At 33.5% G+C, this 23,777-nt stretch overlaps 3 protein-coding genes across 3 annotated transcripts; 1 reads left to right on the top strand and 2 right to left on the bottom strand.

Moving 5' to 3' along the window:
* The first annotated feature begins 2,287 nt into the window (after positions 1-2,287).
* Positions 2,288-4,350, top strand: LOC115979289 (probable disease resistance protein At5g66900). Its single transcript, XM_031101289.1, has 2 exons — positions 2,288-3,230; positions 4,289-4,350. The coding sequence occupies exons 1-2, from the start codon at positions 2,615-2,617 to the stop codon at positions 4,312-4,314; spliced, it is 642 nt and encodes a 213-aa protein (XP_030957149.1). The 5' UTR covers positions 2,288-2,614; the 3' UTR covers positions 4,315-4,350.
* A 3,611-nt stretch (positions 4,351-7,961) lies between these two features.
* LOC115979288 (glutamate decarboxylase 4-like) lies at positions 7,962-11,181 on the bottom strand. The gene is made up of 7 exons (XM_031101288.1): positions 11,096-11,181; positions 10,748-10,952; positions 9,403-9,603; positions 9,051-9,265; positions 8,696-8,949; positions 8,542-8,594; positions 7,962-8,450 (listed from the first exon to the last, which is right to left on the bottom strand). The coding sequence occupies exons 1-7, from the start codon at positions 11,179-11,181 to the stop codon at positions 7,962-7,964; spliced, it is 1,503 nt and encodes a 500-aa protein (XP_030957148.1).
* Positions 11,182-14,818: 3,637 nt separating this feature from the next.
* Positions 14,819-18,479, bottom strand: LOC115981637 (glutamate decarboxylase 4-like). Its single transcript, XM_031103919.1, has 7 exons — positions 18,322-18,479; positions 17,979-18,183; positions 16,622-16,822; positions 16,262-16,476; positions 15,904-16,157; positions 15,750-15,802; positions 14,819-15,524 (listed from the first exon to the last, which is right to left on the bottom strand). The coding sequence occupies exons 1-7, from the start codon at positions 18,405-18,407 to the stop codon at positions 15,015-15,017; spliced, it is 1,524 nt and encodes a 507-aa protein (XP_030959779.1). The 5' UTR covers positions 18,408-18,479; the 3' UTR covers positions 14,819-15,014.
* Between the last annotated feature and the right edge of the window lie 5,298 nt (positions 18,480-23,777).

Raw genomic sequence — 23,777 nt, forward strand, 5'->3', positions numbered from 1 at the left:
CTTTTTGTAGAGGGGCACCAAAAGTTTCTAACTTGTTGTTTGTAGATGATTCCCTTTTATTCTGCAGGGAAACACAAAATGAAGTGGAAGCAATATTTGAGGTGCTTCAAACATATGCTAATGCTTTGGGTCAATGCGTCAACTTGGAGAAGTCCTCAGTCTTTTCAGCAGTAACACTTCAGTTAGCCAGAAGCATGATATTTTGAGGGTTTTAGGAGTGCAGGAGGTACACCGTTTTGACTCATATTTGGGGCTGCCTACCTTAGTAGGGAGATCTAAATATCATACATTCTCATATTTGAAGGATAGAATTTGGAAGAAGTTGCAAGGTTGGAAAGGGAAGCTGTTGTCTAGGGCTAGTAAGGAGATACTTATAAAAGCTGTTGCTCAGTCGATTCCTACATATACCATGAGTGTGTTTCAACTTCCTTTAAAACTGTGTGATGAACTAGATGCAATGTATGCTAAATTTTGGTGCGGGCAAGTGGGGGATGAACGGAAAATTCATTGGCAAAGGTGGGAGAAGTTAACAAGATCAAAGAAGGATGGAGGAATGGGTTTTAGGGATTTAAGGGCATTTAATTTAGCTATGTTAGCTAAACAAGGGTGGAAGTTGCTGCATGATGATAGTTCTTTAGTATATCAATGCCTTAAAGCTAGATATTTCCCTAGAACTCACTTATTTGATGTTAAAGAATCCCTAAATTGTTCTTTTGTGTGGAGGAGTATTGTAGCTGCTTTACCTATTTTGAAGTTGGGTGTTGTTGCAGAGTTGGGAATGGTCTTTCTATTCGGGTTTCAGGGGATAAATGGATACCGAATTATCCAACAAATGTGCCTTTGTTTCCACTTAGGGAGGAGGTCTGAGAGGTGGCTGTGGCTGAATTAATTGATCTAGAATTGCATGCTTGGAGATCTGAATTTATTTTGGACATGTTTGAGCAGGTGGATTCAGAAGCCATTTGTAAAATCCAACTAAGCTGACGAGATGTGGAAGATACTTTAATCTGCATGCACCATAAAAGGGGTTGTTTACTGTCAAGTCTGCATATAAGGTAGCGAGGGAAGTATTGCATGGTGGAAATTTAGCTGAAAGCTCAAGGGGTTGTGTGGGGAAAGAAGTGTGGGCTACACTATGGAAACTTTGGATTCCAAACAAGATTAAAGTGTTTGGGTAGAGAGCTTGCAATGATATATTGCCAACAAAACAAAATCTGTCAAAGCAAAAAATAATTGAGGATGAGATGTGTCCTATATGTATGAGATTTCTAGAGTCAACAATCCATGCTTTGTGGGAGTGTGAAGCGGCCAAGGATGTGTGGGCTGATAGCTTGAAAATTCTACAGAAGGGGGTATCGGGTTTGACTGATTTTACTCACCTAATAGAGTACTTGCTAGATCGGATTGAGCTACATGACATGGAGGAGTTTCTGGTGAAAGCTTGGCAGATTTGGAATCAAAGAAACCATGTTGTATATGGAGGGAAATTCCATGACCCGGGATGGTTGATCACTCGAGCTAGGGAGCTGTTAGAGGACTTTTGGACTGCCCAAGATCAAATGAGAACCGAATCAGCTAGGCAGCCAGCTCGTGATACCTAGCAACCTCCTCCACAGTCGGTCTTCAAGCTTAACTTTGATGCAGTTGTGTTTTCAGGCCTCAATAGTTCTGGTTTTGGTGTTATTATACGCAATGAGAAAGGAAAGGTTATGGCAGCCATGGCAGCTAAGGGTTCGGAAGGGTTTTGCAGTGCGGAAGCTGAACTGCTTGCCTGTAGGAAAGCGATTGAGTTTGCAGTGGATGCGGATTTCTCAGAATTAGTTATTGAGGGAGATAATAGTTCAGCCATGATAGTTATTTCAATACTGAAGATTGATCAGTCCTTGTTAGGGAATGTGGTTGAGGATATTCAACATTTGATTCGTAATTTGCAATGGGTAAGGATTGACTGTGTTAGAAGAGGGGGAAATCGGGTTGCTCATGTATTAGCCCAATTTGCTAGGAATATTACTGAGGATATGTATTGGATGGAAGATGTTCCTCCAATAGCTAGAAAAGTTTTGTACCAACATGCTAATTTTATTGAGTAAATAAATGATATGCTTCTATTTAAAAAAAAAAAATTGTATTTTAGAGTGATGAATAATAAGTGATGAGTGGCGGAAATTAAGTGACCAAAAGAAATAAACCAAACAAGGCCTTAGCATCCGAGAGACGTTTGTAATGCGAAGTCAATACTGAATTCTTTCTCGGAAACTTCCAAGTACTCGCCTATTCCTTAACGACTAAGTTCTTTTTTTTCAAATAATTACATTCCTCTGGAGTCTGGATTCTCTTCTCTATTTCCTTATTTGCAAAGGAAACTGAGAAGAAATAGAAGAGTTTTGAGATCTAGTTTCCAATTTCATATTTTTTGCAGGATCATGTTTCATTCCCTGTCTCCTTGATATTGCTTTTGTTTTGATTTAGCTATATAATTTTGGTCTCCAGTTTTCACTGCTAGCTTGCTTCTACTCGTGCAGTTTTTTAATTTCTTTTGTATGAAAGTCTAATTCATTCAAGGAAAATCGTAGTATTTCTTATCTGGGTTTCCAAAGATATTGGACACAGAGTTATGGCAGTAGAATTTGTTGGAGGGGCTCTTCTGGGTGCAGTGTTTGGAGAAGTATTTGCGGTGTTGCGTGACAGTGTTAAGTATTTTAGAAACAAAGGTCGTAAGTTCAACTCCACTCTTGAAAAACTCGAATCCAATCTAGAAAATCTAGAACCAGTGGTGGAAGTGATAAAACAATTAAGTGAAGAACTTGATGGCCGAAAAGATGAAATAGAGCGTTTGATCGATCAAATGAAGAAGGCCAATGAGTGCATTCGCGAATGCTTGAAGATCAAACGGTGGCAGCGCGCTTTCAAAACTAAATACGGGGGTGAACTTACTAAGTTAAACGAAGCAATTGAGAGTTTCTGTAAGGTTGATATGCAAGTACACATCAGGAGGGATTTGTTAGAGCTTAAGAAAATCTGCTTTGAGAAGAAAGCAATTGGGGCTGGGGTGTTGTGTTCGGTTCCTCCACCTCCGAAATTTATCGTTGGGTTGGATCAGCCATTGAAGGAGTTGAAGACAATGTTGTTGAAGGAGGGAAAGGAAGAGTCTCTGCTTCTAGTCACTGCTCCAGGAGGATGTGGGAAGACAACACTGGTCATAAAGCTTTCTCAGGATAAGGATATAGAAGGTACTTCAATATCTCAAATTCTGTCTTTTGTGTGTGTTTAGTTCTTTCTAACACGCAAGAGGTTAATGTTAGGATTTAGATTGGAAATATCTCTGTTGACACTGTAATATGAAAAAAGGTTTGTAATGTAATGATAAATTGTTGAAGAGCATGTCACGGTTGAAGCCACACAAAGAAGTGGAAACTGGGGATTATTTGCTCTGATCACTGATCAATGAGACACTAATTAAGCTCGCCTGTCCCTCGTTCGGGTGAGAGTCGCAGATTCTGTTTTCCAATATCTGTTGTGAAAATGTTTGCATAGCTTTTTATTAACCTTATACACACACACACACACACTTAATGCTATGAATTTTGAGAGTAGAGTAGTAGCTGTATCACAGAATAACATGAGAGCCTTTCCTCTGTTTCAAATCCATAAACCACGTTGTTCCTTCTAGTTCTTGGTTTTTGTACCTTTATGACTTATCCTTGATCAAGAACATTGAAAAACCAATATACTGCTGAAACCGCTGAGGTTGCAAACTTGCATGATCCCAGAGGGAGGGTTGATATAAAAGTCCAGAAGTTATGGAGTTGTGGTGACATCAATGAGTTGTTTGCTCAGTAGAATCTAATCATACAAGTTTTGAGTTTGTAAAATCCTTTTATAGTAAATTGCCTTTTTGGGATATGTTTCCCTTTGTTACTCAATTGTTGCATTCTTTACTTTTTGGCTCTACTGATATTGTGCGTGATTTGGTAATTAAGACTAACTCTACACTTGTGATTAAACTGATAAAAAAAACTTGATAGCTTTTAATTAAGTGGTATTGGGGTCAGAATAGAAACTTCAGTTTAGGAAACAAGTTATTTATAGTGGAAGTAAATAGTAGTTAGGTAGTAACAAAAACAAAATACAGAGAGTTCATTGTTGTATCCTAATATGAACTATTGCTTGAATATTATATATGTTTTAAGCTATAATTGGAATGAATGAGATTGAATTCAGACATGCAGATTCAAATTCCTGGAAGTGAAATTGAACTAAAGTTTGAAACAAATCTATGTCTCATTAGGTAAGATGTTCACGCCGCCGCGGTGAGCCGATGAGAAAGAGAGAATGAAGAGAACGGAGCGGTGAGAACGGAGCGGTGATCGGTGCTTGAAGAGCAGATGAGCCGATGAGAATGAAGAGAACGGAGAGAGCAGATGAGAAAGAGAGACTGAAGAGAGAGAAAATTACAGAATTTATGGGAGGAGAGAGAAATTATGGGTTGATTAAAATATATATATATTTTTTACAATTGTGCTACAGTACAATTCTAAAGATAGAATTGTACTGTAGCACAATTGTATAATTTTTTACAATTCTTGTGTTTAGCATCCTTTGATGCAGCACATTTTGAACCATAAAATGCTAAAAAGGACATAAATATAGCATTAGCATTTTTCAATGCTAGTGCTCTAACCTCCTAGAAAAACTTAGCATCACCAATTGTCATCATCTGTCTGCATTGCCCAAAGGAATTGAAATGCTGGAAAATTTAGAAGTGCTTAGGCTTAGAGCCTGTACTGAGTTGTCAGAGTTGCCAGATTCAATTAAAAGCCTCCAAAAGTTAAGATTTCTTGACATATCTGACTGCCTTGGCATTAGGAATTTGCCAAAAGATATTGGCGAATTGCGTAATTTAGAAGAGCTCCACATGAAAGGGTACTTATTGAACTTGAACTTGCGTAATGGGTTGCCACAATCAACCGAGAAACTTAAGCAATTGAAGCTTGTGATATGTGATGATGAAGAGAGGGCCAAGTTATGGGAACCTTTCAAGGAAGTTCTTACCAATCTAGAGGTCAGGAAAGTTGGAAAAGAAATCAGCTTGAGTTGGCTCTAGCTCAAATCAAGATTTCTGGGAATTGTTTCCTAATGGTGATTTTGGGTTAGGTGGTACTTGGAAGTGAGTTGGCGTTAATTCTGGAGTATTACGACAAAAGGTCAAGGAATAAGTGCTTTTATATTATTACGGTCATTATTTGGGAGTTGGGACCATTTGTTTCTCTTCAACTTCTGCTTTGAAAAGTCTTTCTTTTTACAGAATATATTCCAATATATGTTATGTTATTGGCAAAAATGACAATTTGTGGAAATTTCATATATATTTTTGAAAAATACTTCTGTACGTTGTCTATGCAGTTTTTTTAAAGGTCTTATTATATCTATGCACGTCTTGGGAAGATCTATTAGAAATTGTGGGCATAATTCCTTTTTCATTTTTGGGGTTCATGCCAAAAGCATAAAATGAATATTATAGGAGTTATTTGATTGTGTTATCAGAAATTTTTAAAAGTACATTATAGGAGTTATTTGATATCTATTGTTATTATAGGAGTTATTTGTATAAGACCAATATAAATACATTGTTATTTGTATTGGTTTAAATTTTGAAGCACAAATAAAATAATTTGTGTTGAATTGGTGCTATGCTTAGGTTATAAATTTATGTGGGGGGGGGGGGGGGGGGGAGAAACTATCTTACCTATGGGTTCAACCAAATCAAGGAGAATTGGTTTGACTCTCATGATAGATTGGATTGAGTTAGATTTTTTTCAACCAGACCAAGGTGGGTTGAATTAAAAAAATAAACAATCAACCAGAACCATATGCACCTTTAGGGCATCTCCAATAGCCTTTCTAAACCTATGTTTGGAGAGCAAACCCACAAAAATTGCTCCAACAACCTCTCCAAATTGTAAAAAATAGAATAGATAAGCTACAGTACTCTCCACACATAAAGAGTTACTATTGTTTTTCAAATGAATTTTTATAACTAAAATATTCAACCTCTCTCTCTTTTTCCGTGCACATTAAGAATAAAGAATAAAAATAATATTAAAGAAATGATGAAAAAATAATATTTAAATGTAATAGAGAATGGTTAGAGAGTCTGTTGGAAAATGTATTTAAAAAAAAATAAGTAGGTAAAACTGTTTGCTCTCCAAACAATGTGAAAAATTGGCTAAGTTGCTAGAGATGCTCTAATTCCTAACTGTAAGCTCCAAAGATGGGCTTGTTGGGCCAAACCGCTATTTGGGCTCACAATCTATTTGTGTGGTGGGTCTGGGTATCCTACCTTGGGTTGTTCTAGGCTTAGGGACCCAATAGGGGCACTTCCCTTTCTTCCTCTACGTTTTCTTCTTCTCAAATCCTCTCTTTCTCTCTCCCTTCTTTTCCCAAAATTGCATCCCCTTCTCATTCATTCGTTTCTCCTATTTATAGCCCTTGTTAATGGGGTAATCATCATTATCTTCTCCCTTAGTACAAAAAAAGGTCCAATGTCAATAAACTTAAGTGGATTTTTAGGTACGAGTGGTTTTGGGAACGATTACCACTGCAGCAAATGTGTTCGATAGCGGAGTTTCCTAAGGTTCTGCCGAGCACTTAAATGGCGATGTGACTGGGCACGTGTATAGAGCCCGGAAATGATTTCCCGAGCAGCATGCGAGCGAGGCGTCTGCAGTCCGCTTTCTAAGTATCTGGACAACACCCAGTTTAGACTTGTAGTTATTGTGGGCTTGGGCTGGGGCTTTTGTTAGTGAGAAGGTTAGACCCCCGGCCTATATCATTAATTCATGGCCCAAGGCCCAAATGAACTTGGACGTTAGGTGCCGTACACTAACTGTTCAAGTTTTGGTAATACATTCAAAAGCACAAACAGTAGCACAATATTTTTTTTGGCACAACTTTATTCATGTAAAATGTTAGGCAATAGAATAGCGCATGATGTAGCTAGAAGAGATCTAGAAGCTCATGATTTGAGTTAATATCAAAAGGCTAGTAAGAAGACCTACATTCATTATCTAGTTACCACTAACATTTTGCCAAATACTAGGAGCATTCCAATTTTTGGTCATTGAGATTCATGGGCAATATGAATTAATAGTTAAGAATAGATATTACCTCTCCTTTAGTATTGGAGCTTGTAAATGGTATATGTTAGAGGGTTTTAGCATCAAAACTATAAAAGTGTGCAAAAGTGTGCATTATCCAATATTGTAATTGTATAAAAATTTACAATTGTGCTACAATAACATCTCGTTTATATGATGCTACTGTAGCATAATGGTATTCTTAAAAATCACTTTTTAATTGTCTCTTCTACTTTTTATTGATAATTTCAACAAAATTTCTCTCTCCTACTTTTTGGATGTGTTGTAAAATAGTATGGTATAATTAATAAAGTAGGTTTTAAGATAATAAAATAGAATTTTTTGAAGAAACCAGATGCGAATGCTCCAACAAAACTCTTTTGGATATATAATATAATAGCTAAGTTGATGATGGGATTGTATATATGTACCTAGAATAGTGAATACTGGACATGGCCAAATTGATTCTTTTCACCCAACTTTAATACATTATATGAGCTTTTGTTATTTGGAGTTCCAAAACAATTAAAATAATAAAATAGAACAAGAAAAAAGTGAATCATCACTAATCCACCTTTATTCAATTAAGTAATTATCAAAAGAAAAATAAATTAAATTATTAATGCTCTGCCAGGACCATCATTAATAAACTAATTAGACCTCCATAAAACTATTGGAAAATCAAAACTATAAAAATAAAATAAAAATAAAAATACGAAAAACTTCTAATGATGTTAAAAAGTTCTACTGGCTTCTGTTTTTTTTTTTAATCGACGTAAGCAGATTTTGCTATACCATCTTGGTAGTTGGTAGTAGCTAGTACTCTTAGGAGGCCATGACCTTTGGCCTCTTGATTTCTTTCTGAGCAGTAACATAGTTCTTCCAAAGAGTAGTGACTTCTCTTTGTGTTTCCAAGTCACTCTTCCTCTTGGACACAACACCATTGTTTCCATTCTCTTCAACTTCACTAGTAACTTTTGGGGGCAATTTGTCAAGCTCATGGAGAACCGTAGTGATGTCATGCACAAGACGCTCAGCAAGGGTGCGTGAGAACTCGGCTCTAATCACAACACGGAGCACAATCACATGCTGAGCACCTGCGGGCATGGGATATGCAGGCACAATCCAACCAAACCTTCGTAACATTTCGGACACCACAAACTCATCGTGACCTCCTTTCTTGTTCTTGAGAGAAAATGCCACCACTGGAACTCCATCATCCTTGGACAAAATCTCAAAGCGACCAGTCTTCTCTAATCCTTCCTTTAGCACCATTGCATTTTCGTGACAATTTTCCATGATATTTTTGTACCCCTATTAAATATGTACAAGTTTTTTGCATTAGGAAGGCTATAAATTTAATTTGAAGTTCATCTACATAGTTATTGGAATTTATTAGGCTCACCTCCTGGCCTAAGCGGATTAGTTGATAATACTGTGCAATAATTTGACTTGAACCTGCATATATAAAGCAAGTAAGAAATAATTTTTATTTTGTTGATGAATAAAACTAGGATGACATCTATATTAAAAATAAAAAGAATAATCAGACTGGTCACCTTTAGAGAAATTGAGGGTAAAGGTGGATTGTTCAGCTCCAAGGTACTTGATGTGGAAGATGAGTTCTTCAGGGAGGTCATCTTTGCTTCTCCAAATATTCCACCCAATTCCAGCATAAACAAGCCCATACTTATGGCCACTAACATTGATGCTCTTCACTAGTGGAAGTCGGAAATCCCATTCGAGTTCTGGATAAATGAATGGTGCAATAAATCCACCACTGGCCGCATCAACATGAATTGGAGTATCCCATCTACCAAAAATTAAGCAAATAAATCATAAAATCAATTAGCTTATTAGATTTCAACCAATGATGAATATGTTGAACTAATTAAGGAGTTAAGTGGTATATACCCAGTTTGCTTGTTCTTTTCTAGCAAGAGATCATTTAAGAGCTTGACATCTTCAAATTCTCCATTGTAAGTAGAGCCCAAGATAGCAGCAACGCATATGGTGTTTTCATCCACCATTTCAACAGCTTTGGCAGGGTCCATTACATAGTATCCTTCCCTCACATTCACTTCCTTCAGCTCCACCTCAAAGTACCTAGCAAATTTCTCCCAGCATACCTACCAAAACCAATCCAAATAACGAATTTATTTTATATATATAATCAATACTATTAGATTTATTTTTACACCTAAATTCTTGTCAAATTAATTATATTATTAAATGTTGGGCATGATACATATAGCATTATATATACCTGAACATTGGCACCAGTGACAATGTTGGGCTTGTCATAGGGTTTTCCTTCAGCCTTCCTCTTATTTTGCCATTTCCTCTTGAATGCAAGGCCAGCTAACATTATAGCTTCGGATGATCCTACTGTTCCCACTCCAATTGCATCCTCAGACTCTCTTAATGGAGTATGAAATAAACGTGCTATCATGTTCACGCATCGATTCTGTACAAACAAATCATATATACAATCTCCATTAAAATAAAAATCATATATACAATCATTGTCATGGATGGTCTCAGTAACAAAAGACATTTAGTTTTAAATTTTTAAAACACAAATTGAAATTGAAAAAATTATTTAAAAAAAATCTAAAAATCTATAAATACACCTTTGAAGAGAACTATATGTTGTTGAGAATTTGAGGACAACTTTTGACTTTCCGTTCAAAATTCCACCTTTTGTTTTTCCTTTTCTTTTTTCTTCTTCTTCTACTCAACATTCTTTTACCAGGACCGTGAGAAAGCTTCAAGCCTTCAACCCAATCCCTAAACATGAAACCCCGGTCCACTGTGTTTTTATTTCTTAATTTCAAAAAGTTTATACTTTAGAGGCACTATGAGAAAGTGCTAACCCAATGGTTTGTGCCACATTAGTTTTTAATGTTTCACAATTTTATATGGCATTATTTTAATATATATATATATATATATATTTTTTTTTTTTTTTATATTGAATTTCTCTATTTAAATTTCATTAGTATATTTGAAGATTATATTTTATTTCTTTAATGCAAGAATATATTGTTCCATTTACAAATACAATCACAGTAAATACCTATTAATTACTACCATAATTATCAAAATGTATATTTTAAAAATAAAAAAAATAAATAAATCAAATTATGTTAAATTTATGCATACTATATCACCAATTTGAATAAACTAGTGGCAATTATTTGCACATAATAAAAAATAGTGTTAACTGTAAATTTATATAAACCAATCAAAATTTAAAATATTAAATAATTATAAAAATAAGTTGTCCTAAACAAGCCGTACCCCTTTTGGACAACACTTCACGTGACAGAAAAACACTAAAAAGAAATTTTTTTGCTGAGAACACTAAAAGGAAATTAAACCATATAGAAAATAAACCTAACATAATAAGAAAAGCAAGCACAATTTTTGACTTAGTAAGACTAATACAACTTTGTACTAAAGTTTTGGGATATTGACTTTTGACTTCAGATGTTGAAGAGAGAAGACTGAGTACTCTTTTTTTTTTTCTCTACTTGATAATAGTTCACGCTAACTTAGGAGAAACCGTCGTGTGTGTATGCATATGAGAGAGAGAGAGAGATTTATACATGAAGCTCAGTGGTAACAGGGTACTCATCCATGTCGACATAATTCTTGTTGATGGACTCCATGACAAGTTTGTCACACTCGGGCTCCATCAATGTGGTGACAAAGGAAGCCAAGTTCAACTTCGGCTTACAATCAAGCAGTAACTCATCGTGTATGATTTGGTAAGCAGCCTCCTTCGGTATCGAGCTCTCAGGCATCTTATACCTGTACATACATTCCATTCAAACAATTTGTTTTTTTTAGTTCATAGTGCCCATGAAAGATTATCATAACTAAATAAAACAAACAAACTACAACAACAATAGAGAAGAATATGATGATGGTATTGAATATAAATAGTTATATACCTAGGGAGTGAATCCCGGACATAGCGAGAGGCAGAGGTTGAAAGCACTGAGAGATCAGACTCAGAAGCTGGCCTTGAGAGCACCATGGTTGATGATGCACAAACGCAAGACAAAAAACAAGAGAGAAGAAAGTTGGTACTTTGTTCGGACAATTTGTATTTATAGTGGCAAAATTTGTAGGGTTTCGGTTTTTCTTGGAGAAGAGGTGAAGACCCTTCAAGGTAAATATATATTTATATTTATACTCACCATTCATTGCAAAACATGTCCTTTTTTAATTACTTAGAAGAGAAAACAAATTCAGAAAGAAATATGTAAACAAAAGAAATTGAATTTCAGAAATTGACCACGAAAATATGTTAAAAGAGGTCAACCAATCATTCATGCAAGTGGGTCCCAAATTCCTTTTGTGGACCATACTCTTGACAAGTTCTTGTTTTGTTTTTGCCTTACATAGTTATTTAGGTCTGTCTTTGGGCACCCACAGAAAAGAACGAGAATACAATTACGGAAAGAAGGGACACTGCCGTTAATTAATAATAATAAGGTTTTAAGTATTTCTTGGAAAAGACGAATATCTAATAAGGGTAAGGGTATCGAGCAAGCATCAAGGATTGGTTTGGCTGCAGGGAATTTACTGAATTTTAATTTATTGTTAAACCCTCATTAATCAAATTAATATTTTCCACTTTTAATCAGCATAAATATTACTGGGCTTAAATCAAAGATAGAGCCTCTCTGTGGGTTTTAGTTAGTTCAACGATGATTGAATAAGAAATCTGAAGTTCAATTCTCAACTACACCAAAAACTGTTTGATGTCTTGATTTGATGATAAAGAGCTACATTATGAGCGGACACGCTATAGATTGAAACTCTCTAAAAAAAAAAAGATGGAGCACCTCGCTAATTCAAAGCACTATAGCACTTTTATTTATTTTTAATTGAACAAGTTTCCGTTTGACTACTACTTATTTTTATTTACACATTATGAGTTTTTTTTTTTTAATTTGTTTTTTTTTTTTATAGAGTTTTAACCTTTGGTATTCACTATTTTTTACTCTTTATTATCAATCCAAGATATCGATCGGGGGATTAAATTTCAGATTTCTTATTCAACAATAAAAAACTTTACTAATTGAGCTACTTGGAATCTACATTATGGTTTATCAAAAAAAAAATACACATTATAAATTTAATGAAAAAAAGGTGAACAAAATAACTTTATAGTAAAATGAAAAATTAAAATAAAATAAAATGGGGCTTGGGTCAATTGCAAACTAACTCCCTCAAAAAAAATTCTTGAATTTTGAGAATTGGCCAAATTACGCTTAGATCTCAATTCAGTTCACTATTAATGACAGAAAATTGTCATGATTTGTGTATATATTACTTTTGGAATGATTTTTTTTTTTTTTGGGTAGTAAAATGGTCCCGTTTAGACCACTTGACCATTTTATGTCAATTATAATTTATAGTTAATGGAGTTAAGAAAAATGGGTCAAGTTTGACAATTCTTAAATCCCAAGAGTCACAAAACAAAATTGGTAAGATAAGGGTCAGTTAACAATTGACCCAAACCCTTGGAGTCTTTTTTGCATCTTTGCCATAGCTTTAAGATAGTAGTTTTTCATACCTCCAAAAATGTTACACTAGGTTGGAAATAGCATAAATCACAAAATATAGCCAATGTGCCTAAAAATCATATACATCAAATCATGAACCGCACAAGCACTGTAGCTTATGCAAAACATTTTTTTCATATATTGTTTCTTTGCTTTAGCCAGCCCCATCCTCTCTCTCTCTCAAACAACAATAAAACCAATGACCCTGCCTGCCGAGTCTCTAGCAATTACACCAATTCCTGCCGCTTGTATTCCCTTAAAAAGTCACTTATTCTACTTCACATAACCATATTATCAATATACCAAAATGATTTTTTTATATTTATTATTATTTAAATTTGATTGTCTTTGTCCGTACCATTGTTATCGGCAAAATCTGCGCAAAAAGGTCAGTTATACTCCAAAATTCTTCTGCTGTAGCTAGCCTACCCGACCACAGCCCAACGTTTTGCCTTATGTGTTTCGTTGTTTGCATCCTTGGAGTGCTAGGCTTGCACACAAACTGGCATGTAGCATGGTCTTGCTAAGGAATTAGGCCAGCACCAATTCTTGACCCACGATTCAACGGACCTGAACAAAGCAGAACGGGCCTTGGCCTATCAAGGTAAAATGGCACCACAGACTGCATCCTAATTCACCTACCAATGGGGCTTTTGTTTTGAAGTTTTGATTTGGTTGTATTCTATGATTCTATTATTGAAGTTCCAAAAACATTCTATAATAAAATAAAGAACATCAAAAAAGCCAATCACTGATTCACTCCGGGATAATTCAAAGCTACTTTACGCCCTGTTTATTTCAACATTAATGTCTTTTGGAAAATTATTTATTTTTCAAAAAGAATTTTTCAGAAAACTATCTCATTTTCCGGTGTTTGGTAACAATCTTGAAAATGAGAATGAGAATATTTTCTAGTGTTTGGTATGCAATTTTTTTATAATATTTATTGTATAATTTAAAACATGTATATTATGCAAACCAACTAATGTAATTAATATAAATAAAAAAAGCAAGAATGAATCTGGTTTTTATACTAAAATTTTGACAATAGATAAAATCAAAATTAGTTGTCAAATATTTATAATCTCTACCATTTATTTTGCTCATATATATGGATTGTAATGTACGTGTGCACATACATACATACATACATATATATAAAATTGATAGGGAAATACATCTTCAGTAAGTACAAATAACAATAACTTTTAATTTTCTGCTCTTTTTGTTGGTACACTAATTGTCTACTATGGTTGACCACAAGTTTTCAATATTACTCTAAATTATGTATTTACATGATGTATATGCATAATATATCATCACTGCATAGTATCTACATAATGTATCTGCTAACAAATGTAATTCCCCTAAACAATTATTATTCATTATATAACAACATTTTTAATTTACCACAAAGATTGTCCTATGTAAAAACAATTTAGAGCCATATGGCAATATGTTTAAAATTTTCGTCTTTTTACTTCATTCATTCATTCTTTTCTTTTTTCTTTTTTTGCACTTTTATGTGTGAAAAAAAAAAATAACTTCTATTTGGAGTCCATTAAATTGAAAATTTCTTAGAGAAAAAAGAAAATCAAGCGCTTGAAATTCAAAGTAAAGAATTGCGATTTTGGTAGAGAGGAATTAAAAAATTACCGCTGCAAATTTGTTCTCCTTTGCAAGTCAAAACTATTGACCGATCAGTGAGAGGGGGGGGGGAATCTAATCAGAGAACTATGTTATAAAGGGAAAGAGAAACAAGGAGAGAGAGAGAGAGAGAGAGAGAGAGAGAGAGAGAGAGAGATCTATGGAAGAGGAGAGACCAAAGTTAGTGATAGTGAGGGTATGAGGAGAGAAAAAGTAAAGGGGAGAGAAAAAAAGTGAGAGAGATTGTTTTCCAAAAAAAAAAAAAAAATGGAAAACAATCTATAGAAAATGAGCTTTATTTTTATTAGTGTTTTCTATTGACTAAAGATAATTTTCTGTTGACCATTTTTTGTTGTTGTTGTTGTTGTTACCAAATACTAAAAAATGTGGAAAACAATAGAGCATTAATAATACTAACAACTACTAGAAGAAAAATAAAATAATTTATTAATAGTCAATCTTTAATTGTCATTATATGAGCTTGGTAGCCAAAATGGGGGAGAACCAACACACATAAACTAATTAGAGCTCCGCAAAGCTACTGGAAAAAAAAATACAAAAACAAAATTTTCAAATGGTGTTAAAAAGTTCTCACTTTTTTTTTTTTTTATCGACTTAAGCAGAGTTAGCTACCATCTTCATAATACTCTTAGGAGGCCATGACCTTTTGCCTCTTGATTTCTTTCTGAGCACTAACATAGTTCTTCCAATAAGTAGTGATTTCCCTCTGTGTTTCCAAGTCACTCTTTCTCTTGGACACAACACCATTGCTCCAATTCTCTTCAACATTGACATGAACTTCTTTCCCTTCACTGTTAACTTTTGGGGGCAACTTTTCAAGCTCATGGAGAACCGTAGTGATGTCATGCACAAGACGCTCAGCAAGGGTGCGTGAGAACTCTGCCCTTATCACAACGCGAAGCACAATCACATGTTGAGCATCTGCTGGCATTGGATATGCAGGCACAATCCAACCATACCTACGCAACATTTCAGAGACCTCAAACTCATCGTGACCGCCTTTCTTGTTCTTAAGAGAAAAGGCCACCACTGGAACTCCATCATCCTTGGACAAAATCTCAAAGCAACCAGTCTTCTCTAAGCCTTCCTTCAGCACCATGGCATTTTCGTGACAATTTTCCATGATATTCTTGTACCCCTATTAAAGATGTACAAGTTTTTTTGCATTAGGTATATATGTTATAAAGTTAATTTGAAGTTCATACTCAATATTATGTTATTGTAATTGAATGATAATAGGCCTAGAACTTTTTTTAAATTAAGATGTAAATTTTTAAACACAAAACCAAAAAATAATTGAGAAATTTATTTATGATGTTGTTGAAGTAATATCAATTAAGCTTTTGTAATTTCTTAGTCTCACCTCCTGGCCCAAGCGGATTAGTTGATAATACTGAGCAATAATTTGACTTGAACCTGCATATATAAAGCAAGTAAGAAATATTTTATATTTTGTTGATGACTAAAAACTAGGATGGCATCTACATTAAAAATGAAGAAGTAATCAGACTGGTCACCTTTAGAGAAATTGAGGGTAAAGGTGGATTGTTCAGCTCCAAGGTACTTGATGTGGAAGATGAGTTCTTCAGGGAGGTCATCTTTGCTTCTCCAAATATTCCACCCAATTCCAGCATAAACAAGCCCATACTTATGGCCACTAACATTGATGCTCTTCACTAGTGGAAGTCGGAAATCCCATTCGAGTTCTGGATAAATGAATGGTGCAATAAATCCACCACTTGCAGCATCAACATGAATTGGAGTATCCCATCTACCAAAAATTAAGTAAATAAATCATAAAATCAATTAGCTTATTAGATTTTAACCAATGATGAATATGTTGAACTAATTATTAAGGAGTTAAGTGGTATATACCCAGTTTGCTTGTTCTTTTCTAGCAAGAGATCATTTAAGAGCTTGACATCTTCAAATTCCCCATTGTAAGTAGAGCCCAAGATAGCAGCAACGCATATGGTGTTTTCATCCACCATTTCAACAGCTTTGGCAGGGTCCATTACATAGTATCCTTCCCTCACATTCACTTCCTTCAGCTCCACCTCAAAGTACCTGGCAAATTTCTCCCAGCATACCTACCAAAGGTCCAAAACCAATCCAAATAAAGAATTTATTATATATATAATCGATAACTCTAAACTTTACTAGTTTCTAATACTATTAAATTTATTGATACACCTAAATTCTTGAGGGGAATGATACATATAACATTATATATACCTGAACATTGGCACCAGTGACAATGTTGGGCTTGTCAAAGGGTTTTCCTTCGGCCTTCCTCTTATTTTGCCATTTCCTCTTGAATGCAAGGCCAGCTAGCATTATAGCTTCGGATGATCCTACAGTTCCCACTCCAATTGCATCCTCAGACTCTCCTAATGGAGTATGAAATAAACGTGCTATCATGTTCACACACCGATTCTGTACAAACAAATCATATATAAAACTCCATTAAAATATATATGAAGTATCATCAACCAATGCTTAAGATGCAATCAATCTTTAGTGGACACTTAGGTCTATTTATTAATCATGTACAATATTTCCTATCACTCCATAGGAAGGGAAAGGTTATATAACTATCATGATTTTTTTGTTTATATAACTATTTATTAGATAAGAAGGTTTTAAGGAAGAGTCTAAATATAGAATAAAATATATAATAGATCAAAAAATTTATCAATATATATATATATATAATGAAGCCAAATTTTAAGAGGTCAACGAAAAGTAAAACATGTTCAATTTTATATAAATTATAGACTACGGATGAAGGATGGGCCAAAACTAAATTAATATAATGGCGTAAAGTAAAAGTAAAGCCTAAAGGTAGAGTTAGAATAAAGCTAACATACCACAACAACTTGTTGTTGACAATTTGACAAAAACTTTTGACATTTAGTTGAAAAATCGATCTTTGACGTTTCTTTTGCTCTTTCTTCTACTCAATATTCTTTTACCAAAGACTATGAGAATGATTCAACCCAATCCCCAAAACCTAAAACCTGATCAACTGCATTAAAGGGACTATGAAAAGAAGCTTCAACCCAATGCCAAAACCCGAATCCACTGTTTCATTATTTGAATTTCAAGAAGTTTAAAGAGCTAATAATAATAATAATAATAATTCATAAATTTTTAAATAATTATTGAATAAACACTTACGTGGTACAATATACATAATAAAAATAGTTAACTAATATTATGTAAACCAATCAAAACTTAAAATTTTAAGTAATTATGAAATAATTTTTCCGTTACATCACTTTATTTTCACGAGTCTCCCTGCTCTCATGTCCCTTTTGGACAACAATTGCCTACCACTACAATTAAACCATATAGAAAATAAGCCTATCACAATAACAAAAGAACAATTTGGCTTGGCAAAACTTATAATTTCACAATTAAAAAAACATGATGAAAATTGACTTTTGACTTCAGGTTCAACGTTTCCTAGTTGATAACATTTCACGCCGTCCTACTCGAAACTCCGTCAACCCAACTTTCAACAGTGCATGTGCACACAGCACACGTGTGTGTTTGTGTAATACACAGAGAGAGAGAGAGAGAGTTATACATGAAGCTCAGTGGTAACAGGGTACTCATCCATGTCAACATAATTCTTGCTGATGGACTCCATGATCAGCTTGTCACACTCAGGCTCCATCAACGTGGTGACGAAGGAAGCCAAGTTCAACTTTGGCTTGAAATCAAGCAGCAACTCATCGTGTATGACTTGGTAAGCTGCCTCCTTTGGTATTGAATTCTCTGGCATGTCATACCTACATAAAGTTCCATTAAAACGAATCTTCTGAGTTCATATTGCCATCATAACTAAAATAAATAAGCAAATAACAATAACAATATAGAAGAAGAAGAAGAAAAAATAATTGATTGATGATGGGGTTGTATATATGTACCTAGGGAGTGAATCCCGGACATAGCGAGAGGCAGAAGTTGCAAGCATCGAGAGATCAGAATCAGAAGCTGGTTTTGAGAGCACCATGGTTGAAGATCAACAGAATACAAGACAAAAGCAAAAGAGAGAAGAAACTTAGTACTTGGTGGTTTTGTGTTTTGAGAGCACCAAGGGACATTGTTTATATAGGGGCCGGGGAGAGGTTTCGGGTTGCTTGGAAACATGCCCTTTTTATTAATAATTACTTAGAAGAGAAAACAAAGTCAGGAAGCTGAAGATTCTCAAAAAAAAAAAAGTCAGGAAGTTTTTTTTTTTTTTTATAAACCACGATATAATATTAAACTAAAAATTTACAAGTCTATTAAAAAACATGCACTTTATCAAAAGTCAGGAAGTTGAATTAATTATTCTTTTCTTTTCTTATTTCTTTTTCTTTCTTTTTTTACAAAAAAGTGCAAACAAATCAAGACATTGAATTACTCAAATTGACCGCGTAAATGTGTAACCGGTCAACCTTTAATCAGGGAACGTGAAATCCATCAAGCGGGTACCAAACACCTTTTGTGGGCCATACTCTTGAGAAGTTCTGGTTTTGTCTGTTTTGCCATGCCTAGTTTTTAAGGACTGTCTTTGGGCACCCACAGGAATGGAATGAATTTGGAATGAAATTATGGGAAGAAGGGCCACCGCCCTCAATAATGTTAGCTAGGGTGGTTTAAGAATTTCTAAGACAATAGAAATCACTAATAATGATTTAGCTAGGGAAGGGTATCAAGCAAGCTTCAAGGATTTGTTTGGATGCTCGGAATTTATTCCTTTACCACTCAGTTAACCTTCCTTAATCTTGCGTTATTGCTAATTAACACCTCATTAGTTTAATAAATATTTTTCTTTTGATGAAAATTATTTTCCATTTTTAATCAGATAAAATAAATATAATTAATTTATGAAGCTAACAACAGATGGAGCCTCTCAAAGCACTAAAGCACTTGTTTTTTTTAACTAAATAAGTTTCAGTTTGACTGCTACTTAATTTCCATTACACAACTATGACTCTATATGAGTTTCACTATAAATATATAAATAAAATACTCTATATGTTTAATGGGAATATATATACGAGAGAGATAACAAAATAAATTTAGAATAATGCTACTACATATAAAACATTTTTGAAATATTTTTCATTGTAATTAAATTTGCAAGTTTTTACCTGTACAAACATCACTTTCCATTTACCATGTTGTATATATAGAAATTTAGAATATATCTTGTAATATATATCTTCTGAAAGGAAGATAATTTTAAGGAGATCGACTCCTGATCGATACCTAGTTGAAAGTAGAGCTGTAATGAATAGTTTGAGCTTGGCTCAAGAAAAAACCTTGTTCATGTTCATTCGTTTAGAAAATAAGTGAAGTTCAATCCTTAAATTTAGGTTTGATTATTAAATGAACAATGCTTAAACATAATAATATATTCATAAACAAGCTTTTAAATCATTTAACGATGTCTGTACTACTACTTAAGGGGATTTCCCTATTTGGGATCCTCATTTTAATTAAATACCCAAAATGCCATCAAATTCACATATTTAAATAACTTGAATGATAAGATTAGATATGTAAAATTAACAATTTATAAACTCCTAAATTTTAGCTAAATTTCAAAAAACAATGTTTTTGTGATCCACACATGGATGGAGCTACAAATGGACTTGGGGGAGTAATGCCCCCCACCCCCCCCCCCCAACTATTTTTATATAAAAATATTAGTATATTAATAGGTAGGTACTAATTTTAGCAATTTTGTTTAATAAAATTACACATTACCCCCCTTAACAATGCCATCAATTCTTTTAAAAGTAATGTTGTATGTACAAACTTTTTTACAACGTCTTTACAAACTATTGAGGTAACAAATTCTTGTTGGTTTGCGCACTTGCATCACTTTTTACTTACCAATAACCACTTACCACATTAGCAATTTGTAAAATTTTTGTAGGTTTAGCATTTTTCACCTTTTAAAGGTCATAAAAAATTAATAGATTAAATAAAAAAAAAATATATATATATACAAGCTTTAAAAAAATTAACCTAGCAACAAAAATTACCAATAATAAGCTTAAAAAAATTAAGCCCAATCAACCTATTTTATCAAAAATAAATAATTTGGCCCTTCAAAAAGTTTTAAACAAAAATCTATTGCAATTAAACAATAAAGTCAATGGCCAAAACTACCACACATAGTGAGCAGTAGAGCCACCCTACTAACTCCAAGTCCAGACTTCGTCCCTAAATCCATGTTTTACACCTCACCATAGTTTTACTTCTAAATTTTAGATTTTCAAAAAAAGAAATAAAAAAACTATCAGACTCTAACTTCCTACAAAGACACAATTTTCCTTTTCTTTTCTTTTTTTATATTTTTTTAATTTGGTCCTAAATTTTAGATTTTCAATAAAAAAAAAAGGGGGGAAAATCGTGTCTTAGTAGGAAGTTAGAACTTGATAGTTTCTTTTTACACCAAAGAAACGAACAAATTTGAACTTTTAATACCCAATTCGGCTCAACTCAGCTCATTTACAATCCTAGTTGAAAGAGTCACAACTCTTGATTGATAGGTTGTCAACTAGTCAAAGCGATAGTGGGTTATTTTCTGACCTCTTTGTTCTCTAGATTCCCAGATGATGAATTAAAGTCTTTAAAAACCTATATTTTGCAAAAAAATTTAATAATGGTTATGAGTGTCTCAAACAGTTAGAATGTTTTGTGAACGTTAAAATCAATCAAAGTGAGTCGCCAATAATACCTTTTGAAAGATTATAACCCTCTTAGCTATAAATAGTGATTCATATTCATTTTTTTGAGTACTTAATCATCAATTTCATAGAAATTCACAAGGATTTTCTCAAGAATATTACTTGAAATTTTTTTGGCTTATTAGTATCCTAGGAACAAATTTGCATCAGCCCTTTTGTATCAATTGTGTGAGAGTAATATGTCTAAGGACAACGAAGTGATCAAACCTCTAAACTATTTGTAATTCATTTATTTTGTTGTTTTTTTTATTGTATAACATACATATTCCCAACATACCATTGACATCTTTACTCATAGTATTTTAATATTTTGTGAAAATAGTCGTATCAAGATTTATTGATAACTCTTACCTCCGGGAATGTTAGGCTATGTTGGTTTTAAATTGTATTCTTGGAACACGTGAATCTCAGTTTATTATTTTGTGTGTACGTGTGTGTGTGTGTGTTTTTTTTCTAGATAGTTTATTATTGAGTGTAAGCAAATGCTTTTTTCGTTTTTTACGTTCCTTGGCTGTCTGTGTGTGTCATGGCTTGCGCTTATTAGAGAGCCACGTACGGAAGTGTTTTTCAAACTTACGAATATTTCGATTTCAAAAACTTCGACAAACCTAGCTATTTCGAATTCCCAAAGTGTATGTATACGTTAGTGCGTGGTAATCTAAAATCTCCCTTAGGAATTGATTCGAGTAAATATAAAACATGCATGAACACAAAAAAGAATCTTGATTCTTGAACTATAACTTAGCTTTTACAAAGACAGAATTTCATTTTACCCGTTTACGTGCACCATTTTACCTCGTTCTAGATTTTTGTTCATTTATTTTGTTGTTTTATTCCTTTCGGTGTGAAAGGTTCAGATTGTTTTATTCCTTTCGGTGTGAAAAATTGAGATCGTTCAGATTGTTTTATGTCGTTCTAGATGAAGAAAATAATATTTTAAGCAAAATTCCAAGATGCGGTAAGTCAAAGATCACCTTCAGCAACGCCATTATTTTTATGAAATGCCTTCCTCTCTCTTCCATACCATTAGTGGTACACTTTCATTAGGTTCCTTTCCTCAACTTTGTGATTCGTCATTATCTAGCTTCCCTCTTACTAAATTTCGATAAAGTTTCCATGGCAAATGTAACGAATGAAGCATCACATGCAAGACTCACTCTTCACGTGGGCATAAAATATATATGTGTGTGTATGTACACTCTTCACGTGGGCATAAAAAAAAAATTATATATATATATAAATATATATATATATATATGTATGTATGTGTGTGTATGTATGTATATATAAAATAAAAATGATAATTCCATGATACTTTAAAATAACAATAAAATTAGTGAAATGTTATAACCGTAACATTTTCATAACAAATCTTAAACGGCATATTGTTACTAGTTGTTATGTGTTAACAAAAGAAGAATTTCAGTAGTGAATTCAAATTAAACTAGTAAAAACTTTATATCTAAAATTTATTATTAAAATATTAAAAAAATTAACTCCACTGTTTTATATTTAATATTGATAAATAGAAACATTTTTTTATGGCCATAATTACTAATTAGTTCAAGAGTTCAAAAATTACCCCGCTTTTGACTCTCTTGTATCTTGTCATGTATTACTACAACCATCAATATAAAAAATTAAAAGGCAATGAGGCATCCAACCACAAAAGTTCACATAAAATTGTGATTTGCCAAGCTGATAGAGATGTATTAATTTTTTCTTTAAATCAATTTGATAAAAAAAAATCATCTCCAACCCATTGTGTGATCATTTTAATAATTATTTATGTGTACACTAATTATTTAAGCAATTAAATCATTTATACAAATCACATAACTAACAAACAAATGTGGGTAAAAGAAAACATACATAATTATATCTCTATACATTAAGGAATTAGTTTGTATTTTATTTGCATTCAATTGAAGACCTTTAATTAGGTTGTTTCTACTTTAACAAAAGATATCAAATAGTGGCCGGTTACCTTCTAATAGGAAAAAAAAGTACATATCTTATGAAATAGTATCATAAGATCTCTCTTACAAGAAAGTATATTTTGTACCCATCACATAGGGGTAAGACGTAAACTCCTTACATGTTGGGTCCATATATATGTGAAAGAGGAGTTACATATGCTGATGCGCATGTTATCCTTTTTCCTCTCTCATGACATGCGACTTGTAAAAACTTTTCCAATATAATTAATTATTGTGTAAAAATTATATATAATATTCCGTTTACATGGGATAAATAAGTTCATACTCTTTCTTAAGTCTGTTAAGTCTTTTTGTTTCAATAATCTCAATCTTTCAAGATTCTTAGAACCGCTTGTGAGATTGATTGTGTTTTTTCTCCAATTTTAATAAATATGAAGGTTATAATCACACCCACAAAAAATAAAATAAACAGGGTCATAAGTGTAGAAGTCACCTTCACATGAGAGGGAAGTTGCATGCATTCAAAAGTTCTGTGCCACCTTATAATGCTTTTTGGCCCCCTTCTTCTTTTGAGTACCTTTTCATACCATCAACACAGTTACCTTTTGGATAGTTCCCAATATGAACAATACAGTCGCATTCTCACTTTTAAAGAAAGAGAGAGTGATGGATAAGAAAGATAAAGGAGAAGAGGAG

Source organism: Quercus lobata, chromosome 3 (genome assembly GCF_001633185.2).
Source record: "Quercus lobata isolate SW786 chromosome 3, ValleyOak3.0 Primary Assembly, whole genome shotgun sequence".
Lineage (NCBI taxonomy): Eukaryota > Viridiplantae > Streptophyta > Magnoliopsida > Fagales > Fagaceae > Quercus > Quercus lobata.

What these genes read in the sequence shown, in the direction of transcription:
- LOC115979289 (XM_031101289.1), top strand. Translation starts at nt 2,615, where the DNA reads ATGGCAGTAGAATTTGTTGGAGGGGCTCTTCTGGGTGCAGTGTTTGGA. An exon ending in TCAGGATAAGGATATAGAAG is followed by an intron (nt 3,231 to 4,288) that starts GTACTTCAATAT and finishes ATGTCTCATTAG; the next exon opens with GTAAGATGTTCACGCCGCCG.
- LOC115979288 (XM_031101288.1), bottom strand. Translation starts at nt 11,181, where the DNA reads ATGGTGCTCTCAAGGCCAGCTTCTGAGTCTGATCTCTCAGTGCTTTCA. An exon ending in GAAAAGAACAAGCAAACTGG is followed by an intron (nt 8,950 to 9,050) that starts GTATATACCACT and finishes AATTTTTGGTAG; the next exon opens with ATGGGATACTCCAATTCATG. An exon ending in TACCCTCAATTTCTCTAAAG is followed by an intron (nt 8,595 to 8,695) that starts GTGACCAGTCTG and finishes TTATATATGCAG; the next exon opens with GTTCAAGTCAAATTATTGCA.
- LOC115981637 (XM_031103919.1), bottom strand. Translation starts at nt 18,407, where the DNA reads ATGGTGCTCTCAAAACCAGCTTCTGATTCTGATCTCTCGATGCTTGCA. An exon ending in TCACTGGTGCCAATGTTCAG is followed by an intron (nt 16,477 to 16,621) that starts GTATATATAATG and finishes GACCTTTGGTAG; the next exon opens with GTATGCTGGGAGAAATTTGC. An exon ending in GAAAAGAACAAGCAAACTGG is followed by an intron (nt 16,158 to 16,261) that starts GTATATACCACT and finishes AATTTTTGGTAG; the next exon opens with ATGGGATACTCCAATTCATG.